The sequence below is a fragment of the Anopheles stephensi genome, chromosome 2 (genome assembly GCF_013141755.1).
Source record: "Anopheles stephensi strain Indian chromosome 2, UCI_ANSTEP_V1.0, whole genome shotgun sequence".
NCBI lineage: Eukaryota > Metazoa > Arthropoda > Insecta > Diptera > Culicidae > Anopheles > Anopheles stephensi.
In genome coordinates this window covers 45,735,580-45,756,420 of record NC_050202.1, presented here as the reverse complement: position 1 = coordinate 45,756,420, position 20,841 = coordinate 45,735,580, and the positions used below count along the sequence as shown (strand labels likewise).

Sequence of the window (20,841 nt, the reverse complement as noted above, 5' to 3'; positions counted from 1 at the left end):
TTGGCTTGTTGTAACGCGTTGGACACCTTCTCGGGCTTTAGGCGACCGTTGTCAAGTTCGCGTGTGATTGTGCAGAAACCGAATCGTAAAAGGACATACACAGGATTTAAGTTGATTAAGTTTTGGGCGGTAAATATACTTTTCGGGGCTTTCCAAAGTTTGTGACTACTAATAACATAACAAAATATCTTACAACGAACGTTTGATCTCACCATGAAAGCAAGAAGCATTTCAATGTTTTGGAGACGATCTAGCTCGAACGGTTTTTGGATTCTTTTCAGAACGAATTTAAACAAATCAGAAAGGACTCGTGTCTGTTCCACGTTGTTGGATGCTGTTCCAGTAAAAACGGACTTATTGTAGTTTGTTCTGATCTGAAATATATTATTTCTGTCTTCCTGCAGCATCAATATTTAGAAATAATTCAGTCTACGTCTGTCTTACCCCTACGCTCCTTTTTATCTTAAGGAGAATCTTCAACGCCGTTGAGAGGAATTGTTCAAAAACTCTGGAAACGATAACGGATTAAAATGTCTTTTCTGACTATATTTACTTGAGGGGGGACTTGATCCTATACCTCCTTGACCTATATAGGGACTTGATCGACTTAATGGACATCTTTCATATTTCAAGGATTTGATATGAATTTATGAAATACATCTAATTGAATAAACCTCAAATTATGAAAAATGAAATTTTTCTCGAGGATTACTTAGTAAAGCACTCGAGTGAATATTTTTTTATGTTTTAGATAATTCTTTTTGTACATAAAATTTCATCTTATCCCAAAATTGAGCATTGCCAAAAATAGGAATTATTTTTTATCTCCAGAATGATTTTTTTTTCTAAAGTGAAATAACTCTTGATTGGCTAATTTATTTTTTATTCGTAGGGATGTATTTGGGAGTATTGGTTAATACTTAGTTTGAAAAAGGTTACACTTCACATTGGTTTGGAGATATTTCCTTTGATAACGCGTAAATCCTGGTTGCACATATTAGTCATAGAGACTTTGAGTCATTGAACTTCATTCATATCTTAAGAAAATATTAATTTCGGTTTGGATGTAGAACTGTTAAATTGATAGACATAGGCAGATGAAGCTTTTCAGGATATGTTTTGGTATAAACTATATAAACAGGTGTTTTATGATGGTCCAAGGAGCTGGAAAAATGCTTGTGATATTGTAGCGCCGGAGATACTTTTTCTAGGACGGCAGGACCAGGGCTTAAACCGCATTCAAAACTCCTACCCCTACGCAGGACTGATTATACAGCTACGGGTAAAACCAAGTCACAGAAAGCCATAAATGGCAGGCAGAGACTATTCGAGTTGGTAGTGTCAAAGAAGAAGAAGATTTCTAGGACCATTACCTGTCTAAAAGATCTAGAAAGGCTGGACGTTTTAAAATTTCATTCGTTAAGGCACATCTGATTTTGAGAGCTTTGGGAAGAGGATTTATTTTCTTAAAATAAAAATAAACTCAGCTAAATCAAACAACAGGTCTATAAAAGCAAACAGAATTTCACTAGAAACTGTCTGTCCGGAATGCACTAAGCCTAGTTCTAGCGTTGAATAAGCTTTATCTGATCTCATTTAGTTTAATTGAATATTCACAATAAACTTTTTTTTCTCTCTTTCGCTTGCATTCATTTTCTTTCTTCTGCAAAAGGTAATGCGCAACGATGAGCACACAACGCTGACCGTCGACGGTGTCTCGCAGAGTCGCAGCTCCCGAGGGAAGGAGTTTCTGTTCGGCAAGTTTGCCACCAACTCGGACGTCTTCGTCGGTGGTATGCCCAACTGGTAAGTAATGCTGGATGCTTCACTACTATTTCTTGATACTTAGTTGCGTACTTGAAATGTACACCCGGCCAGGACCCCAAAACTTGCCATTATACGACCGTACGCTCGCTGCCTACTTTGCCTGCTTTTGCGGTATGTAAGTTTCGTGCCATGTTTTAAAAGGCAAGGCACAAAATTAAGCTACTTGGCGTACGGTTGCTACGAAAGTTGGTTCGCAAAAGCGAACCATTTTCCGCGCCGGCACGTTGCACGGCAAACTAAAATGCTCTCGATGCCGAGTGTTCAAGCCCGGACAAGTAAGTTTCGATTAGTGCCGTGTTCCGGAACATTCCTGGTGGCTCGTTTGATGAAGTACACGCCGCCACTTTTGCCCAGCTGAACGCGCGGGGGAAAAAGGCAAAAGTTTTTCCATTTAGTAGCTGGAAACTGTTGGCCCGCTTCGTATTCCAACCCGAACCGTGTAACGCCCGGGGTCAGAGGTTGCTTTGCGAAATGAACTAACTTTAGCTGCCTTTCGAGCGGTCGGTGAGTGTTAGATTTTAGCAAAAATTAAAACACTTTCCCCACGTCTCCGGACCTCTCCGTCGGACGGAATGCTCGTGAAATTTCAATGAAGATAAAAATGGGCACTATCTTGCGAGACAAAAACACACCACAAATTGCAAAGCAATAAGCACAGTCTCGCGTATGAGCAAAACAAAAAAAAAGGAAAGAAAACGAAAGTAAATTCAACCGCCACAGCACTCAACGCCACAGCACTCAACGCCACAGCAAAAGTATCGTGAGCCGGCCAGCATGTGTCTTGTTGCAAATAGTTGTGCGGAATGTTTTCCACCTTTCACATTTCACTTTTAATTAGTGTCAGCAGAGTAAAACGGTGTGCGAATAATTTCAAAGGCACGGGCAGGTTCGTGGTGAAGTTCTCACTCTCATACCTGGGCAAAACTAGGTCACATAGTGAATGCGGAGAGTATGCCTTCAGGCGCACGGTGCACTTTACATCATTGCATACACCGCAGAATAATACTGCCACGGCGTAGATGTATTGTTGTTTCACACTATGGCCGGCACACGCGGTGCAGGTACCGGAACGTCCGGAAGTAAAAATTCGATGCTTTGGTAATTAATTTTCAGCGAATTGTGTTTCTGTAGTGTGAACGCACTTAAACAATGTTACAAGATAATAATTTAAAAATCCTGTTACAGTCGGGAAATCCACTTGGCAGAAACATTTTAATGTAATGAAAACGTAATCACTTTTGCTTGAATAGCCATCAACAGGGTGAACTCGTAACAAAAGTCAACAATGGAAACTTCAATACTTGTTACCAAGAAGGATTTTAAATTCTGCGTCCAGAATTAATCTAGTATTTTCCATGATACTACCCAGGCTGACTGAGTGAAATACGTTTCAAACATTAGAAGCCCATCCAATTATTCAATCCAATCCAATTATGAAATTTGAATGTTTAGTGTAAAGGATAGTAACAAAAGACTATCTGCTTTGAAAAAACAAGATTATGGTGCCTTCATTCAGCGAATCGACTTGCTGTTTTGTTGCTGTAAAACTAAAATGACGTTGAAATATGATTTTGAAGTTTGGGTTCTCATGTGTGATTGTGAAAATTCGGTATTAATCTTACTGATATCGCATAGTCAGATTTGGATAGTCAGTCGTCACTATGGAAGAACGGCCCAGATGAATGCCGGTACCGCTGTCGCATCTACCACCGGACCGGCCCCTGACTACTTTGTTACGGGTAAAATCAAGCCATTGAAAACCAGAAATTGTAGGTTAAAACCTCTTGAGGTTGTAATGCCAAGGTAAAAGAAGAAGAGCCGTCACCATGATAAATTTATGGAAGTATAAAAATAGTACTATCGTATAAAATCAGTATTGGGGCGGTCCGGTGGCCGAGGCGACAGTGGCGCCGATCTTCACACGATAGGACCGGGGTTCAAATCCCATCCAGACCGCCTTCTTCGTACGCAATCACAGAACATTAAGTCACAGAAAGCCAGAAATGGCAGGCCGAGACCTTTCAAGGTTGACGTGCCAAGGAAGAAGAAGAAGATAAAAATAGTACAACAGCAATACGGCCTACGTATTAGTGGAATGGTTCTATAAAAAGAAAAAGAAATAATGAATACTGAAAGAATTTGAAAATCGTTACGTCGAAAATAAAACAAAATCTCAATATTACCAAAAAAATCAATAATAGAACCGACTTTTGCGAATGACATACTTTTGTTTTGGTTGACTACAGCTATGAAATCGTTAAAGCGATACTTTCTCAAGTTTTAAACTCTCGACACTGTCCAATGATAAGCCAATGAAAAAGCCAAACGCGAAGCCCAAAATTCCGAAATATCGCGTTAAAGATTTGTCTCTTTTATTCGAGTTTAAAAATAGATCCCATTATAGGTGAATTGGATATATTTATCACTTCCAAAAGTTGTCCAAGCTATTTCAAATTGATTACAGTGTGTTATTTTTAGTATTCTGTGCCCCAGCTGGGGGCCGAATGCGATGACCGAAGCGATAGCAGCGTCCGTCTCCACACGGCAGGAGCGATGATCGAATCAGCTACGGGTAAAATCAAGTCACAGAAAGCCACAAATGGCAGGCCAAGATCTCTCCAGATATTAGGGGTATTTAGGAAGAAGAAGAAGTGTCCCAGCTGGAACTTACCTTAAATGTTTAATTTAGAATATTTTACCAGGAATGGAAAAATATCCACGCTCATGAAACCAGATGATTTAAACTCTTTTAAAAGTCATTCTAATAACGGATACCGTTCGAAATCCCTTTTAATTCATGTACTATGTTTAGCGTAGCTCGCCCGCGGTCCATAACGTCGATTGACGTTTGACGTTAGTTTCCCGCTTCCCTGTCGAACACTTTGGTTCGAAAATTGGAACAGACCCATTAGTTATTTATGAGCAACACAATAATGTACACGGCCACACAGCATAAGCACCAACACAACAGATCGATTAGCAGCCATAAACCATCTGTGTGTGTGTGTGTTTTTTTTTTGTAGTTGCTGTTTGGGTGACAGAAAGCATCGAAACAGGCGGTAGCATCGGTCCGCTTTCAGTTGTTGCTCCCGTGTTGATCCACGTGGAAAGGATATTTTTCGTGATGACACCCGTGGTCGTGTACTAATGGACAGCAGGCGGCACCTCTAGGTGGAGCGTCGCTCGGAAGCTTTCCCACCGTAGGAGCGATTCGGCTGATGGGATTGAATGTTACGTTTCCACGCGATGGGTTTGGCACGAAAACGGAGAAATGAAATGTTCGTGGCTCTTGTGCTCTTTTTTTCGTTTTTTGATACATAATTCACAATAAATCAAAGAAAGCTCTAAACGTGTCCTTCAACCGAGGTAATATTCGATGGAAGGGCACGGTGGGGGTGTATTGCTATCGATTTGATGTGCATTTTCTTTCTGCCACAGCACACCAGCAACGGTTGCACAGAATTGAGCATACTGCGTTATGAGTGATGTTCTGCTTTGAATATCGAGCAAGGCTATTAATGTGTTGCTTCGCGATCGCGAATCCATAACAAACTGAAACTTTTGCTTGTGCTTTGTTACGATTTAATGAGTTTGAGCAAAAACGACGAATTTCGTAACGTCTTGTAAACTGTGAGAGAAGGAAAAAGGGAGCATATAAAACGATGATAAAGAAAGCTCTGTGTCACGTGGATTCTTGACATTTTGGGGAATCTCAATGTCCCATTTCTTTTTCCACGTCATAACCAAGGATGGCCCTGCTAACGCCCACAAATCACGTTTCGTCGCAAAGGATGTAATCAATGAAGCTGATCAAATGACGGCCAAAGTCTTCGTCCGGTAGCGGTTGATGAGCGACAATGGGTGGAAATTGGATGACCGAGACTGAGACTGAGGCTCCCAGCGATAAGTTCGTACTTACTCAATTAAATCCAACCCACCATGACCGACCGCGAACGGGTCGATCTCGAACCCAGCAACGAACAAATCCGAAATTCCGAACCCAATGCAGAAAGTGCGTGAAGAATGCTGCTTAATTAGTGTTTCGTGTGCGAGAGTCGAAGCATAACGCAATACCAATACCGGACGAGCACCCGGTCCTACGTTCTACGTACACGGCGATGGGAAAGTAATCGTATCACTTTTTCCGACTAATAGTGGCTCGGAGTAGGCGATAAGCCTTCGCGTAGGTCTTGGGGCTAGGCTAGGTAGATTTGCGAAGCGAAGTTGGGGCTGTTTCTTTAAGCAATGGCAACCTTTCCAACCATTAGCTAACGGGTAAGCTGATTATCGGCCGCACATTCGCACCAGCCAAAAGGGGTTGGCTTGGGGGTCAGGCTTCGAGGGGGTGGAATTTTCCAACGTGTGGAGCTAAAGACGAAGTGTAATGACCTTCCACCGGTGGAATATTCAATGAAGTGCTCCGCATGAGACCGTGTGAAACACGACGCTCGAAATGTTCCATGCCGACCTCGACCTAGACGCGGTTCGGTACGCTGAAGGACAACCGTGGTCGAGTCGTTCCCCAACCACCGTTTTGTGCCGTGTGTCGTTCTCAACTAAACAACAAGTATTAACTATTAACGAACGTTGCCTTGAAACGGGAGACAGTGGACGGAGTGTGGATCACGTCGTGTCCTCGGGCACACTCCATTCGGACAAACATTTGTTTTAGTTGCGAGTGGCAAAAGTGGAAAGCATCACGCCATCCGAATTTTTCATCCCCACTAGCTGCTCTGCACGAAGTTTTCACTATGAATTCTCCATTTCTAGCTCGTTGATAGCGAATTCACCAAGCAACAGCAAAAAAGGGTCAAGTTACAATGAGTTAACTCTTTTTAACATTTTTACGCCATTTTGCAACTCTCCCCTCGCTGTTGAAAGGAAATGTGTTGTCCGCTTAAGCCAACGAAAAAAAACAGCTTCGTTTTTAGCAAGCTTGTAACGGGTAGAGAAAAATCCTGTCAAAAATAATTGAATCCATTCATCTTCTTACGAGTCTAGTCACGAAGACAAACACAGGGGTCCGGGTCCTGTGCTCGTGCAATGTACTTTTCATAATTCAACAATTTTACGACGTGCTTTGGCACGTGCCTGAAAAGTTAAACTTTTGCCAGAGCTTCGGTTGGATCAGGTAAGAGTGAAATTGAATCAGTGTGTGTGTGTGTGTGCCCTGCGTAAGCGCAGACGTTAGCCTATCCGCGTAGGTAGATCCCGACCGCACTAAAACGTCTTTCGTTTACTTCACATCAAGGGCTACGAGCTCACCGGTGTGTGTATGTGTGTCTGAGGTTGTTTTTTTTTCTTGTTGGTGTCATGTGACCCTGTTTGAAGCTCCTAACTTGCTAACTTGCACCTAACTTCAGCTTGGCCACAAATGACGTGTAAAAAGGTGGCAAAGCGGAAAAGTGATCCTGAGGTTTGGAGTTGCCTGCAGATGTTGAGCTTTTGCCTTTTGCCAACCACTTTCATACCACCACCACCATCATCAGTGACGGAAACCGGTTTTTTTTAAAAAGGGAAACCGTTCGTAACACCCTCCGAGCCTGGAAAATGGAGCTGCGTTGCTTCGGAAGGGAGAAAAGTAAATCTAATACAAACTTTTGCGCCCACGGGTTGCACGCTGGTTTTGCTCTGTGGAGCTCCACGCGAGCTGCATGATCATCCCGTACATAAAACTCACGGATCAGAATATGTCGAATCATGAACGAAAGGGTTAGAACGAACTCTTGGTGCACTTGGGTTCGGATGCGCGAAAGAAAAAAAAGCAATCCTGGAACTGCAAACATTACGCATTATTCAGGTTCGTTCAAGGTGTTATTAAAATTACGTCAAAGCCGAAGTGCTGTAAACTTCGGCGGGTGATGAAAAATTGGAATCAAAAGAAGAGATTTTTTGGTAAGCGAATTGCGCCTGTTCTGCCTTCGAAAGCGTTATCCACCTGCTGAGTTGGAATTCGTTGTCACAAGGCGCCTCATTGTTGATCATTTTCCTAGGCTCTCTCCAAACCCGTGACCCGTGCGTCAAGGATTTCTTTTGGACGAATATTCAGCGATAGTAGGTTCTACAGAAGGACAAACGGCATTAAAATTTTCCCAACCAAAATGCCCGGCTTTCTTTTCGAGGACTCTCACGGCAGGAGCGTGCAACAAAGTTTTTCCCGTACCGTCGGTCTTCTATCGCCAGACGAACCTGGTTCACCTGAGTACACATAATTTCCACACGTGCAGAAGAGAGAACAAAAAACCGTCTCGCGTCGCTTCACTGCTTGCGTACGATGAATGGGGGTGTAGTATTAGGCCGCGCTAGTGTTGTTGCGTATTTACGGATCAGCGTGGACCGTGTATACCCATTGCCGAACAGAGTATGATGTAACCATGCCTGCCGGCTAGGATGACGAACCTTAGCTGCCTCTCTGCTTTCGATCACAGCGATGGGATCGGAGGAGGATTCGGTGGCAGAAGGTTGACTTAGACGCCGCACGTTCGATGAGGGTAAACCGATGATAGATGTAATCGTTGGTACCCCCTGCCAGGTGTTGGGATGGCTATTTCAAGCTGCGCCAAAAGGGAGTTAAAGCCGAGAAAACATTGCCTTATGGGGGGAATGCTTCGTACCCTTTACACCTACACGTGGTAAAAGTTTCTCTTGGATCCATTTTTCCAGAACATGGGAGAACGAATTATGTCATGGCGTCCCGGCACGTGTGCATCAATGGAACGATTAAGTAAACGTTAAGAACATACGGGAAATTTCTTCCAGTTCCATTCGCAATCGACGATGGTTAATGGTTGTTGGAAATTGTTTCAAAAGCTGTAATGAACGTTCTGTTATTTGTCGTCTTTTACAGCATATTTTACGCTACTCTTTAAGTTATTGAATCAATTATTATGATCTTATAGTGTTTCTCGGGTAGTACAGTAAGTATTTAACAAATCTACGGTTCAAAACAAAACAGCAATAAGAAGTTTATGGCTTAAATTCTGTAGAATCTTAAAATCTATAATTGTTTTAAACATGGAGTTAATTGTTTGCTATTTTGAGAAACACTAAAAAGTACTAGGCGTCTCCATTGAAAATGACAATGGAACCATCGAACAACAATCCAAGAAACGAATGAAGTCAACTGACTCACCCTATACAAACTCTAAATCTCTATAAACTCTAAATACTCCTTTGCCAAATAAAGTAGAGTAAAGAAAAAACAGTGATTAAAGATTTTATAACAAATTCCGAAAATTGAGATGTAATGAAAATCTAAATCACAATGAATAATTTCTGACTAATATATCATAATAAGTACCAAAAGTCACGAAAACAATTTATTTACGATATTTGATTTACGGGGTATAACTTAATAATAACTAGCGTTGCTCCTAATAATGGATAGAAAAAATCATACCATCGAGAAAAATACGAAGACACATTACGTCGAATGAGTCCCCACTGCGGATGAAGTTTTTATGGTAAACCGTGTGATAAGAACGCTTCTGGCAAAACCCGATCAACCACTTGACTGCAATCGATAGGCGGAGTTTGTGATTATTGCTATTATTCGATAAGCCGGGAAGAGCCAATATTAAATTGCCCCAAAAAACTCTCCAAAGCCATTAAACGACGTGAGATAGCGGGAAATTATGATTCGCTGAGCGAGCGGAAAATGAGATGAATGATTTTGAAATCGTGTAATTATGCTTGGCACGACCAGGGCACGGGGAACGGCTTGTCACCGTCGACAAATTGGCAGAGAGAAAGAGAGAGCGAGCGATAAGGCCAAAATGTTGATGGCTTATTTTTTGTTTTAGGGTAATGGACTAAAAGAGCTGGCTGAACTGGCTGGCTCAGAAGAAGCGGTGAGTTGTACAAAAACAGTCGATCAGACCTTTTTTTGGTTCTTCCACCAATTATCGGATTTTAATTATTTGCCAGAAAGGTGGCCAGTTTTGTTGGCCAACGCTACGTTCTTATTGCGGACGAAATGTAATGAATAAATTATCCCTCAACAAGGATGCTTGCTCATCGGTATAACCTTACACGCTTAAAGATTGATCTCTCGCCGGGAAAAAGGCCGACAATGAATCAGATATAATCATGTCTTTCGGTTCGACGCGCTCAGCTGGGTTTGCCGATCTGCTGATAATTGAAATTCCAATCTGTCCAGTCGCAGGACTGGCGAACATTACACACACTTCCACTTGTCAACCGTACATGACGGAGCGTTCATATCAGCTCGGATGACATTTTAACATTCACTTTTTTTAAACAAGTGCAATGAAGAAAAAATCCACTGCCCAAGCCGGCTGGCGGTCGGGAAGCCAGTGCGCGCAGTAAGGCGAAATAAAAAAGATAAAATTATACAGAACTTCGCAGAAATGTTCACTTGACCTGCTGCCAGCTGCGGGCCTAAGGACAACCATTCGCATCTGTGCCACTGTGGAGAACGTGTAGGAATTCCAATAAAACAATATCTGACAGCATTCAAAGCGACCAAGCCGGGGGAAAATAAAGCCGACAGCAACCGACCGAGTCTGGCCCGGTAAGAATACCTCGGGCACAGGCAACCACAAGCGCACCGAAGACATTTTTGCTGAATCGAACTTTACACAACCTGACGTGACCTTGCGGTGTGACCAAACGGTAGCAGCAGTCGCCGGGGTTCGAGTACAAGGAATTCGAATTATTTTCGATTCATGGCGCGCACACATAGATGGAGAGGGAGTAGAAGCAGCAGTCTGCCGCTTCTGGGACGAACGCGACCATGTTGAGCTGTAATTCAAAATTCGGTTTCGCACTGTCAACCATGGATTCCGGCCATTCCGGACAAGCAGAGGTTGTGGAGCGTTGGGAGTATGAAGTCATGTAAGCATCCCCACCTTTTCCGTTTCGCCAATTGTCCAGTGGGAGGAAAAAAATCTTTCCTTCCAAAGAACATCCGATTGTCCTCTTGGGTGGGAGACAGAAGAGAACCGTGCGATGGTTATGTCACCCACAGGGCGAGAGGAAACGAAGAAGAAGAAGACCCCGTAAGCTGGACAGATGAAGAAGAGGCCAGCAAATGCGAAGTTTTATGTAAATTATTCATGGCACGATAAAGATTCAGCTTCGCATGTTACCCGGTCGCTTGTTTGTTGGGTTGCGTCGCACTGAGTGTTTTATAACGAGAAAAGATGGCCGACGTTTTGCCGACGATGTAGCCACTTTCTGGCAAATACTTTACATATCTCGATGCGTGATGGTACATTGGGCACCCGTCACCCACTCCACGTCGTCTGGGAGCGTCGGGCTAATGCGCGGAAGCTTCTCGGAACGAGCTTAAGCTTTGGCCGGAATCGGTTAGCGTAACAGTATACAGTACCGGACTAATCGACCGGTCCGGCCTAAAGCTTGACTTGAGTGGCGACCGAGCTTATGAAAACCGAGAAAAGGGAAACCTTCTTAACAACAGCTACCACGTGGACTCACATCATAAGCGTACCCGTATAGCCGTGTAATCTTTCGTCCCTTCGCTAATGTTCGGAAAAAAGGAAAGAAAAGCACCGACCCAGACACGGCATCTGTATCTGTTTTTGGGCATCGTAAAACTGCCAACAACTTCCTATCTCAAGTGGGTGAAAAGTGGCCTCGTCTTACCATACGCGACAGAACATTAAGGGTCTAGGCTTTCAATGCTTGTTGTTTTTCCACTCCCGGATATAATAAGGGCTTACCAGCGAATTACTCAAAACTGTACAGCTTAGATGCGGGACCGCAAAACCAGACAGACAGACGAACTGAAGTAGTTTTTCGCCAGGGCTTAAGAGTTGGGCACATACTAGCACCGGGATGACCCATGAAGGATTGACACGTGGCAATTTGAAGAATTTGAAGATACGATCTGAACGCGTACACACTTCTTCTTCAGAATAGTGAGAACGATAAAAATCACTCGGGCAAAAAAGGAATGTATCCAATCTTACTCCAAACCCGATATACGATTCGAACGCACATAGTTGCGCTTCACTTTGTTGCAGTTCTATTTGCTCCGGTCGGTCGGAGTTGGTTGCTTCGTGCTTTTGAAATGAAACTTGTCGCGTAAATCGAAAACATAAAGCTCGAGAAGCTGTATGCTGGAAATGAATGTGACTAGCAGCAACGGTCGGAAAAGCGGTAAAAAGGAAAACGAATCTCAAAAGATTGGTCACCTGGGAACGATGAAAAACAACCAAACACAACAACCCGGCAACCCGCCCTGGTTGCTAAAGTGTGCCGAGGCGTTCGTGGAAAAGTCGAGATAAATTATAAACTAAAGTCAGCAAGAGCTTACCCGGGACGGAGGCGGGGTTGGTGGGTTGGTGGACGACGTGAGGATGCATCTTCCGGCCTGGGTTACATCCGGGTACTCGTACAACACTTTGTAGCATCGTCCGCAAAACCGCTGTAGCGGGCTGGGTCGTCGGGATCGTAAAGTAGAATTTCTTTTTGTCGGTTTTATCACTTTCCATTTTCTCGTTTCCATCATTTGCAGCGGTGTGATTAATCCCAGGATAATTACGAAATTATTTCTAATCCCGACATCTGCTCACTTTTTTTTTGCTCTTCTCCACCACAGGTACAACACCAAGCTAGCCCTGCTAGCGCTGCCCAGTGTCATCTTCGAGCCACGGTTCCGAGGATCGGTGCGAAATCTGGTGTACTCCGACCAACCTGGCGTTTCACCACGAAGGCAAGAGATGCGACAACCGCGAGACATCAAGGTAAGTTTCAAGAACTTCAAGATTCAATCCCACCCAGCAACTCGTCCCACTGCTCGTCCAAACCTACCAATTCTCCAGCACATTCTGTGTGGGCGGCGGTGGATGTGTCAGTAGCAGTTCGTTTTGATTTAATATGAGCCGTTGCGCTTTTCAAGTGCCTGCGCTTAACCTGCTGCCTCTCTGGTCCAAGGTCGTTTGAGGGACGTCAAGGATAACGAGCACAAGGACCTGGCCCGCTCCTTGCTTAGCGCTCTTGGCTGCGCTTTAGCAGTCGCGGAGATTTGTCAACCATAGCCATGTAGTTCGTTTTTCTGTTTCGTTACAAAATTTATCACCGATAAATCAACGGATGTCGCACATTGCCGAGTTTTCGAACTCATTTTACTTTGCTTCACTTTCTCTCCGTTTCTCTTCACGACCTGAATACCGGGCGTAACTTTCATGCGAACAACTTTCTAGTCCCGCACAGACATGCGATTGTTTTACTTTCGCGCAGGTCAGCTGTTGAGTTGAAGGTAACGAGGACACGGCACAACAACAGCACTAATCGCTCAATAATCGTTCAGAGTTTTTCGAGTGGTTAAGGTGGGCGCGAGGTGCCAGACAGAAGGAGTAGCAAGCAGAGTAGGTGGCAGCGATTTACCTTGGTTTAATATTACATCACAGTCCACGACAGAGCACGTGAAAATGCTCGTAGCAAACGTGTACGAAAGACAAATTGGTTTACAATGAGCAGCAATATGACATTTTTCACCCTCATTCTGCATTCGGAGCGATAAGAAAGGGCGCTAAATTACATTAAATTACTTTAGCCTACGGACTCTCACCCATAGAAGCGTGTATAAATTTTGTTTGCAATGAGAATAGCTTCGTTTTATAGTCATGTTACAGCGTTTTTTGTAAGAACATCGCCATTCAAATCAGAATCGAGCAGTGCTTTTCTGCTGGCATGGAGCAGTTTTCATCGGCTTAGTTAACATTTCAAACCCACATATCCAATCAATCGTTCTATGATTCAAACATTTCCAATTTCATCCGATCCGAGATGGTGACATGAAATGTGGGGACATTGAACCAAACACACAAGAATGACTGTTATGGTCTACGGTCACAGAAGAGAACGTTTGAAAAGTGTAGCATGAAGATGGAACTGAATAAACAGAACAAACAACAAAAAATACAGCTCAAACTAATCATTTGACATTCGCTCAATCCTCACAGGGCGATGATATTATTCCATCGTGATCGAAACAAACGTTCTATCAGACAGTGACAGCAGACTTCCACGCACACAATCATCCGCCCACATACACAATGTGATGGCATTTTGAAATTGTGCGTAGGAGGAATCACTTATCTACGGATAACTTCCCGCTGTCCTTGGGGCTGGCGTGGGAGACTTTACACTGGGGAAAGGTTGAGAATTTCACTATGAACACAGCATTCAACAGATGAAATGTTTTAGGCACACCAGTAAGTGTTTTGAGTGAACTTTTAACTCAGCACCAAACCTACTGGTATACACTACAACTAGTAAGAGCTCACAGTTGCCGTGAGTTGACAGAGCGTTTTAACCATTTTTCCAGTTTGCATTAAGTAGTAGTGTAGAGGCTCGGCCCGGTGGAAGAAGACAGCGGCGCCGGTATTCACACGGCAAGACCGGGGTTCAAGTCTCATCTGGGCTGTTCCCTCATAGTGAGGACTGACTATCCAACTATGCGGTATCATTAATTCTACTAAGCTAGAAATGGCAGGCATGACTTGAGAGGTCGTTAGGCCAAGAAAGAAGAAAAATAAGTAGTTTAGTGAAAGTTGAATTTCAGATAGATAGATGAGCAGCTATGAAGACTGAATAATTTCTTCTGCTACAACTGTCGATTGACGATGGTCCTAGGATGATGAGAATGTCAAAAATTTTGAAATTTTTTACAATCATCTAAATAATTTTGTAGAACAAGATCCCTGAGACGACGTAGTCACTTTGACGTAGTTTGGAGGCCATTCGACGATCAGTTCTTATGACCGAAGAGTTCCTTTATGAAATCTAGCTCTTAGACCACGAGACAACAAGGTGTATTGCCCCAATCATAGTACGTTTCTTAAATGACATATTATGGTAGGTGAGGTTTCAAAGAAGGATAAGGTATTCAGGTGACGAAGTTTCTTAGTAGGACGGCGAAGCTCTTTAGATGACAAAACCTGCTTAGTAAATGAGGCCCCACGGGCAGTAGGATCCTTGGAAGACAAAATCTTTTGGCAGCTCTCTAGACATGTTCATGTTGAACATGCTCAAGGCATGTTCTCTAGACGACGAGAGCTCTAGGTAGACAAGGCCTCATCAGGCGCTCAATGTTACCGATCGAGGCCTCTTGGACAACAATTCAGGTGAAGATGCTGCTTAGTAAGACGACGAAGCCCTATAGAGAACAAAGTCTCTTGATAGACGAGGCCTTACAATCAGTAGGCTCAAAAACGGCGAGGCTCTTTAGGCAACGAACGCTCTTTGTAGTCAAGGCGCCAAAAGTTACACATCTAGGTCCCTTGGGTAACTATAGGTTAAACTAGTCGAGTGAAGAAGCAGTCTTAGTAGCACGACAAAGCTCTTTTACTTGGAAAAGTCTCTAAGCAAATTAAGCTCCATAGCCAGTATACTCCTTGGAAGACGTAATCTTTTAGTAGGCAAGGCATCAGCGGCAAATCTGTTTAGATGACAGGTGTTCTTGGTTGACCAGCCCTCATTGAACGCCAAAGGACCCTTGGATAACAAGGTCCCTTGATAGCAAATTCCAAATGGACGATCAGCAAAATCCACGCATAAGATCCTTTACACTTCCCTGATGGTTAAATCTACCAGTGCACTTTTACCTTAATAGGTTTTCACTTGTTATCTCTGATATCCTTAAAGCAGCTGGAATGTCAATCTCATGTACGAGGAGACGGCACCGGATTCGGACGAGATTTGATAACAGTCTATTTATGTTAGCAACTGAAGCCGCTACCATTATGCCACCAACAAAGATCCAAAGTATAGGCACAGTTAAAACCGTGCCCCAAAAGAATCAATGCCTTAATGCATAATCGAGCTGTGATCAATCTTCCCGAAAAATGATACGCTTAGTGCAGTCTGGGCCGCGAACACAGTGCAAAGGACCGATAATAAGAGCCAAATTTATCGCCAATCCCACATGAACCGTTGGCGCCTTTGAAAGGATCCTCCTTATTTTTCCGCACTTTTTTTTGCTCAATCATCCTTCGCGGGTGTTGTTTTTCCCTTTATTTTGTCGCCTTTTCGCTAGCACCCTTGTGTGCCTCTCTTTCTTATAATCTACCCTTTTGCAACCTCTTTTTTTCGCTCCGTCTAGGCGGGGGTCGTTTGGCTGGGTGATATTTGGGGATTTTCATTTCATTCTTTGCTTCTTTATCAGCACCAAGTAAGGGGGATGGTGGATTTGGAAAATCCAAATCAGAAAATCTCTGAATAAACGAACGTGCGAAATGGGACAGCGGTGTGGTGCGCGGCAAATAAAATTCCTTTTTATGGTGAACAATTTTTCCACAGCGCATAAATTGTGCCTAAAAGTCAGAGAGATAGAGCGTGGCCGCCTTTTTTGTCTCATTGTGTGTGTTTGTGTGAGTGAGGGGCAAGTTTTCTTTTGTCTATGTCATTTTTATTCTACTTCTTTTGGGCGAACACTCTCGCTGGCAGACTGCAACATCCGCGGCTTACCGATTTGGGTGATTTTCTTCCCGCCGCTAACATAAGCGGAACCGCGACGCATCCACTTATACTTTTCTTCATCTCGTGCCACTTAACCGAATGGTCGCTATCGGAGGGCATCCTTTATTTGAACGATTCAACCCATTTTTTGCCTCTTTTTTCTCTTCTTTCGTTCCAGTGCGGAGATTCACCATGCGATCTGACGGCGATGCCACGAGAAAAAGTGACACGGGTAAGTTTTGGTTTCTTCCTTAAACTGTACATTTCATCCCTGTATTGCAACGCTTTGATACGATTGACCGGTGATCATCAACAGCTTTTAAATTTTAGCATCATTAGTTTTTAAGCTAATGATTGAATAATGATAAAAGGTTTTTCTTTCTACAATGTACGTTACACACGATTCCGTTATTATTTATTGTAATAAAACAGATCTAACGGCGTTACTTTCATATCAGCCCAAATTTATGCAATGCACGTATGATTGCATACACAATAAAGATTTATCCTTCCAAATGATAAAGTGATTTATCTACAACGATACAGAAAAACGAAGATAATGGTATATAATTATGCACTGCACATTGTTATTAATCTGTCACCCTTAAACATTCATCCTTTTTAAGCTCATTTGGAACAAGCCTCAATTCTTATATCACTTGAAAACAAATTGAGTCGTTAATAAGTTCTTGAAAAAGGAAAGATATCTCATAAAGATACAACGTTACCAAGATTTGTTGTGATTAACTGGGGGTACGTTTCTTCCACCGGGAACCTGGGATTGTTGAAACAGTAAATTTGCCAATCAAACTTCAAAATCGAACGAGCTGAATAGTTTGCAAGGTTAACCACCAAAAACTACCGAAAAAAGAAATTCTGTTACATTAAGGTTAATAAAAACTTGAAGAAAAAGCAGATGCGGGGGGCGGGGGGGGAATGGATGTTCCAAAGCGGCCATACAGCACCAGCAGTAAACGATGCCCAATAAATCGTGCAGCATGCGAAACGGTTCCATTTGAAGTGGATTTCTTTCATCACATCTCAAACACCTGATAATATCTGCAATCAATTTTTCCTCCTTCGCCTCAGTGCATGCTATCATCGATCTTACATCATCAGTATCCAAATCAACGAACGAATCACCGAGGGCAGGGTCCGTAGAAGAAGAGATTAGAGCGTACGCCGCGGGGTAGATCGAACTGCCTTCTTCGTTCGCTGATGAAGCGTCCTCCCCAGTGGATGGAAAGAGCTGTCAGAGGTTGAGAGCTGCTGTTGGGGAGGAGAGCGGAGGATGAAAAGCCGAAAAATACCACTGATGAAGTCCCATTTCTCATGCGGTTGCTTTTTTTCTACTCATCTCGGTACGCTCCGATGTGCTTTCGTTACCGTCGTGTTGGCAACATATCCGTTATGCTCCTCTGGAAAGGGTTTTTGTTTTGCTTTCTTCGCTCGTCATCAAACATTGTGCTTTCAGTTCACTGCATCAGAACTTTAAGTTTCTTATGTTCCTTCTCTCCCTCTCTTTCTCTCTCTCCTTTTCCGCGTTTTCCCCAATACGGTTGCTGTTGTTGCTGTTATTTTCACAAAGTTGCACACTTTCGAAAAGCGGCATTATTTTTTGTGCTAACCGAAACGATCGTTTCACGTGCAAAAGCATGGACAGGGCCAACAAAAAAAGGAAAGAGATTTCATGGTCGGTGAGCAGCACCGGCAGCAGCAGCAGCAGGACGAGAAAGTTGAAGGGAAAATCGATAACCAATAAATCTTTCCCCACCGTTGTCGGCTTTCCCCGTCGGCGCGATCTATCCCACCAAGGTAGTGGCCAGAAAATGGTCCCTGCCTTGGGGCAACGCGGTACAAATAAAGCCTTCATTCATCAGCCCAAGCGTACGATACCAAGCGTAAAGGAGAGGGAGGCTTAGGGCACGGCTACATCAACCATGTCAGGTGCCCGACCCGGTTGCTGGATGGTCAGGTGAAGCCGGTTATCTTTCTTTCTCACCACGGTTTTCAGAGCCTTCCGTACGGCCTACCACCCGATAGTAGTAGATTGGTTCATGCAGACGCTTCCAGTGCGCAAGAATTATGCTGCTTCTTATCGGCTTCACTTTTCATCCGTACCGCACACCCGAACAGGTTGCACAGGAGGATGGGAATGTGCGGCCGAAAATTAATCGCAATCGAAACGAAACATATCGGTCAAGGATACTTTGTGTCTTGATATTACACAGTTCTTGGAGTGTTCAGATTTACTGCAAAACCTTTTGTGTAAAGTCTGTAATATTTTCCAGCAATATCGAGGAATCGATGCGAGGAAAAGACTGTGCAGTAAAGCACATGCAGCAGCATCTACACGAGACACCGTCAACAATCACCTGCCTTTACATAAGATGAGTTTGAATCGTTTCGAAGAATTTTGAGAGGCATTCTATGAAAGTCTAAACCTCCGAAACCTTACCGTTCGCGTAGCTCGTTGATCTTCTTATCTTACACGGAGCTGCCACTTTTGCTTGGCTCTCGTGTACATCCCGTGCAAAACATGCCGTGCCCGTACGCTCAATAGCGCTTTCCAAATAGTAGGTGCTTCTCATCGTTCCATGCCTTGCCTAACATTTTATGCTAGCTTATGACATAACCAGCTTTTATAACGTCGTTTACCTGTCCCGTCGGCTTTTCAGAGCCGCAAGGAATATGGGAGGCGGGGGAACTCTTAATGCTACCAAAGAGGCTCTCGCTCTTTGTTAGTGAAATGTGGATATTGGGTTCATTGAAGAAATTTTATCCATCACCGAACGATGAAACGAACGGTGGTTGTTTCCGTACCGTTGATAATGATGTATCACACAGTTTCCAGCTTGGAGATGGAATCCAATAGATGGATGTTGACATACTGTTTGACGTTTTTGGCGCTTAAAAGAGAAATATTTCGCCATAAAAATTCGTTATGGAATGATGTGCTAAAGGAAATTTCGAATTTTCAAAATAATGAAAGATTTGGTGAATATATTATTTTGTTATCGTCCAAATAACGAAATTGTGGCAGGATTTTTCGATTAACTGGAACAACTGGAACAATAATCTTATTGATATCTTCCGCTCTTTTGGCTCTCCATCCTCAAGAGGCTTTGATCTATAATTTCTATCTTTCTTGACTTAGTTTAATTGATAGTCAGTTTTGCATACGGCGAAATGGTCATGGTGGGGTACGATACCTGGCTTCAAAGCGTGTGAAGAATGGTGCCGCTGCAGCTTCAGTCACCGGATCGCTAGTAACAACTATTTTAGCCAATATTTGATTGTTTTTTCAACATTCAACATAATAATCAAGGTTATAGAATTCCTTTTTAACGCGTTGAAACTTAAAATTCTATAAGTTGAAATATTACAATTATAAAATACGATTCCAAACACTTTTTTAAGTTAAATATTATCGTTTTTCCTGAGTATGAACGATTCAAAGGTAGCGTTTTAGACAAGCACATTATTTGTTATGTATGTAACCCAACAGAAGGAACTCGAAGCACATTAACTGGTACATTGAACACTAAAATGGATTTAACTTTTAATTAGTGGTTAAAAGTATTCTCCGAACTTAATGACCTACCGGCCATATAATGGCTTACTAGACTTAATCACATCACCACGGGAGAAAGGTTCAGATAAGAATGGATCCCCGGTCCTGCCGTGTGAATTAAATTACATGAGAATGGCCTGAAAACTTTTTTTGGGGTTTTATACCCCAATTAGACAATCAAAAGAGGAAATTGTGACTCAAATTTTGGACTTGGAAAACAAAATCTTGTTTGTGAATTTAGGTGCTATTACGTTATTATTGTTTATGTGTAAACATTGCACAATTTTTTCTAGATTTAGTAAATTTTTGTAGCAACAAACAAAAGAATGAGAGTAATTATATCGCAACAGAATATAAATTAAATTTTGGTGCAAAAATCTAACAAAGCAACATATGTTTTGGGTATCTATTCGAGTATTTTGGGATGTAAAGCTTAGTTGAAGATCTAGCGAGATTTTAGTTGAAGATCTGGAGGATATCATCAATCAAATTACTCTGATTCTTTTTTCTAGGGTTAGTCATAAATGCGTGAGACAAAAAAATCCCTAATTAAAAATGAGAATAGGTGCATCAACATTCAAACATGATTTTGGACATTTTGGATGTGGGCTAGCTCGATTATTACACAATTATTTTTCACCCTTTTCAAATGTTTTTAACGTATTCAGTTCACTCTTTAATTGAAGGCAGCGTTTTGATGGTTTTTGAATTTACATGAAATGGAACATTATAAAACATTGGATACACCCAATCAAAGAATCGAATGTACTAGTTTCAAATATAAACATTGGTGAGGTCGTGTCGATGTGTTTGTCTCTGTAATGATGTGCTCAATGAAGGATTAAACTAGTGAAACTTCAACTAAATATGGAAACAAAAGTTTCATTGTATGCTTTCTATTAAAATTGAAAAACTAGCGCGTAGACACACATTATCATATTACTATGGAATTGGCACACACTATTTTCTTTGGTTACAAAATCCCCAAAATG

At 42.6% G+C, this 20,841-nt stretch overlaps 1 protein-coding gene across 8 annotated transcripts in view; it reads left to right on the top strand.

Annotated features, from left to right (window-relative positions):
- Nucleotides 1–20,841, top strand: part of LOC118506889 (neurexin-3) — a 100,182-nt gene that overhangs the window by 10,474 nt on the left and 68,867 nt on the right. For all 8 annotated transcript variants that reach the window (XM_036044658.1, XM_036044660.1, XM_036044659.1 and 5 more), the window contains exons 3-5: nucleotides 1,673–1,806; nucleotides 12,413–12,557; nucleotides 16,454–16,507. In XM_036044658.1, coding sequence (XP_035900551.1) covers nucleotides 1,673–1,806; nucleotides 12,413–12,557; nucleotides 16,454–16,507 — 333 coding nt within the window. The remainder of the gene's footprint in view (nucleotides 1–1,672; nucleotides 1,807–12,412; nucleotides 12,558–16,453; nucleotides 16,508–20,841) is intronic.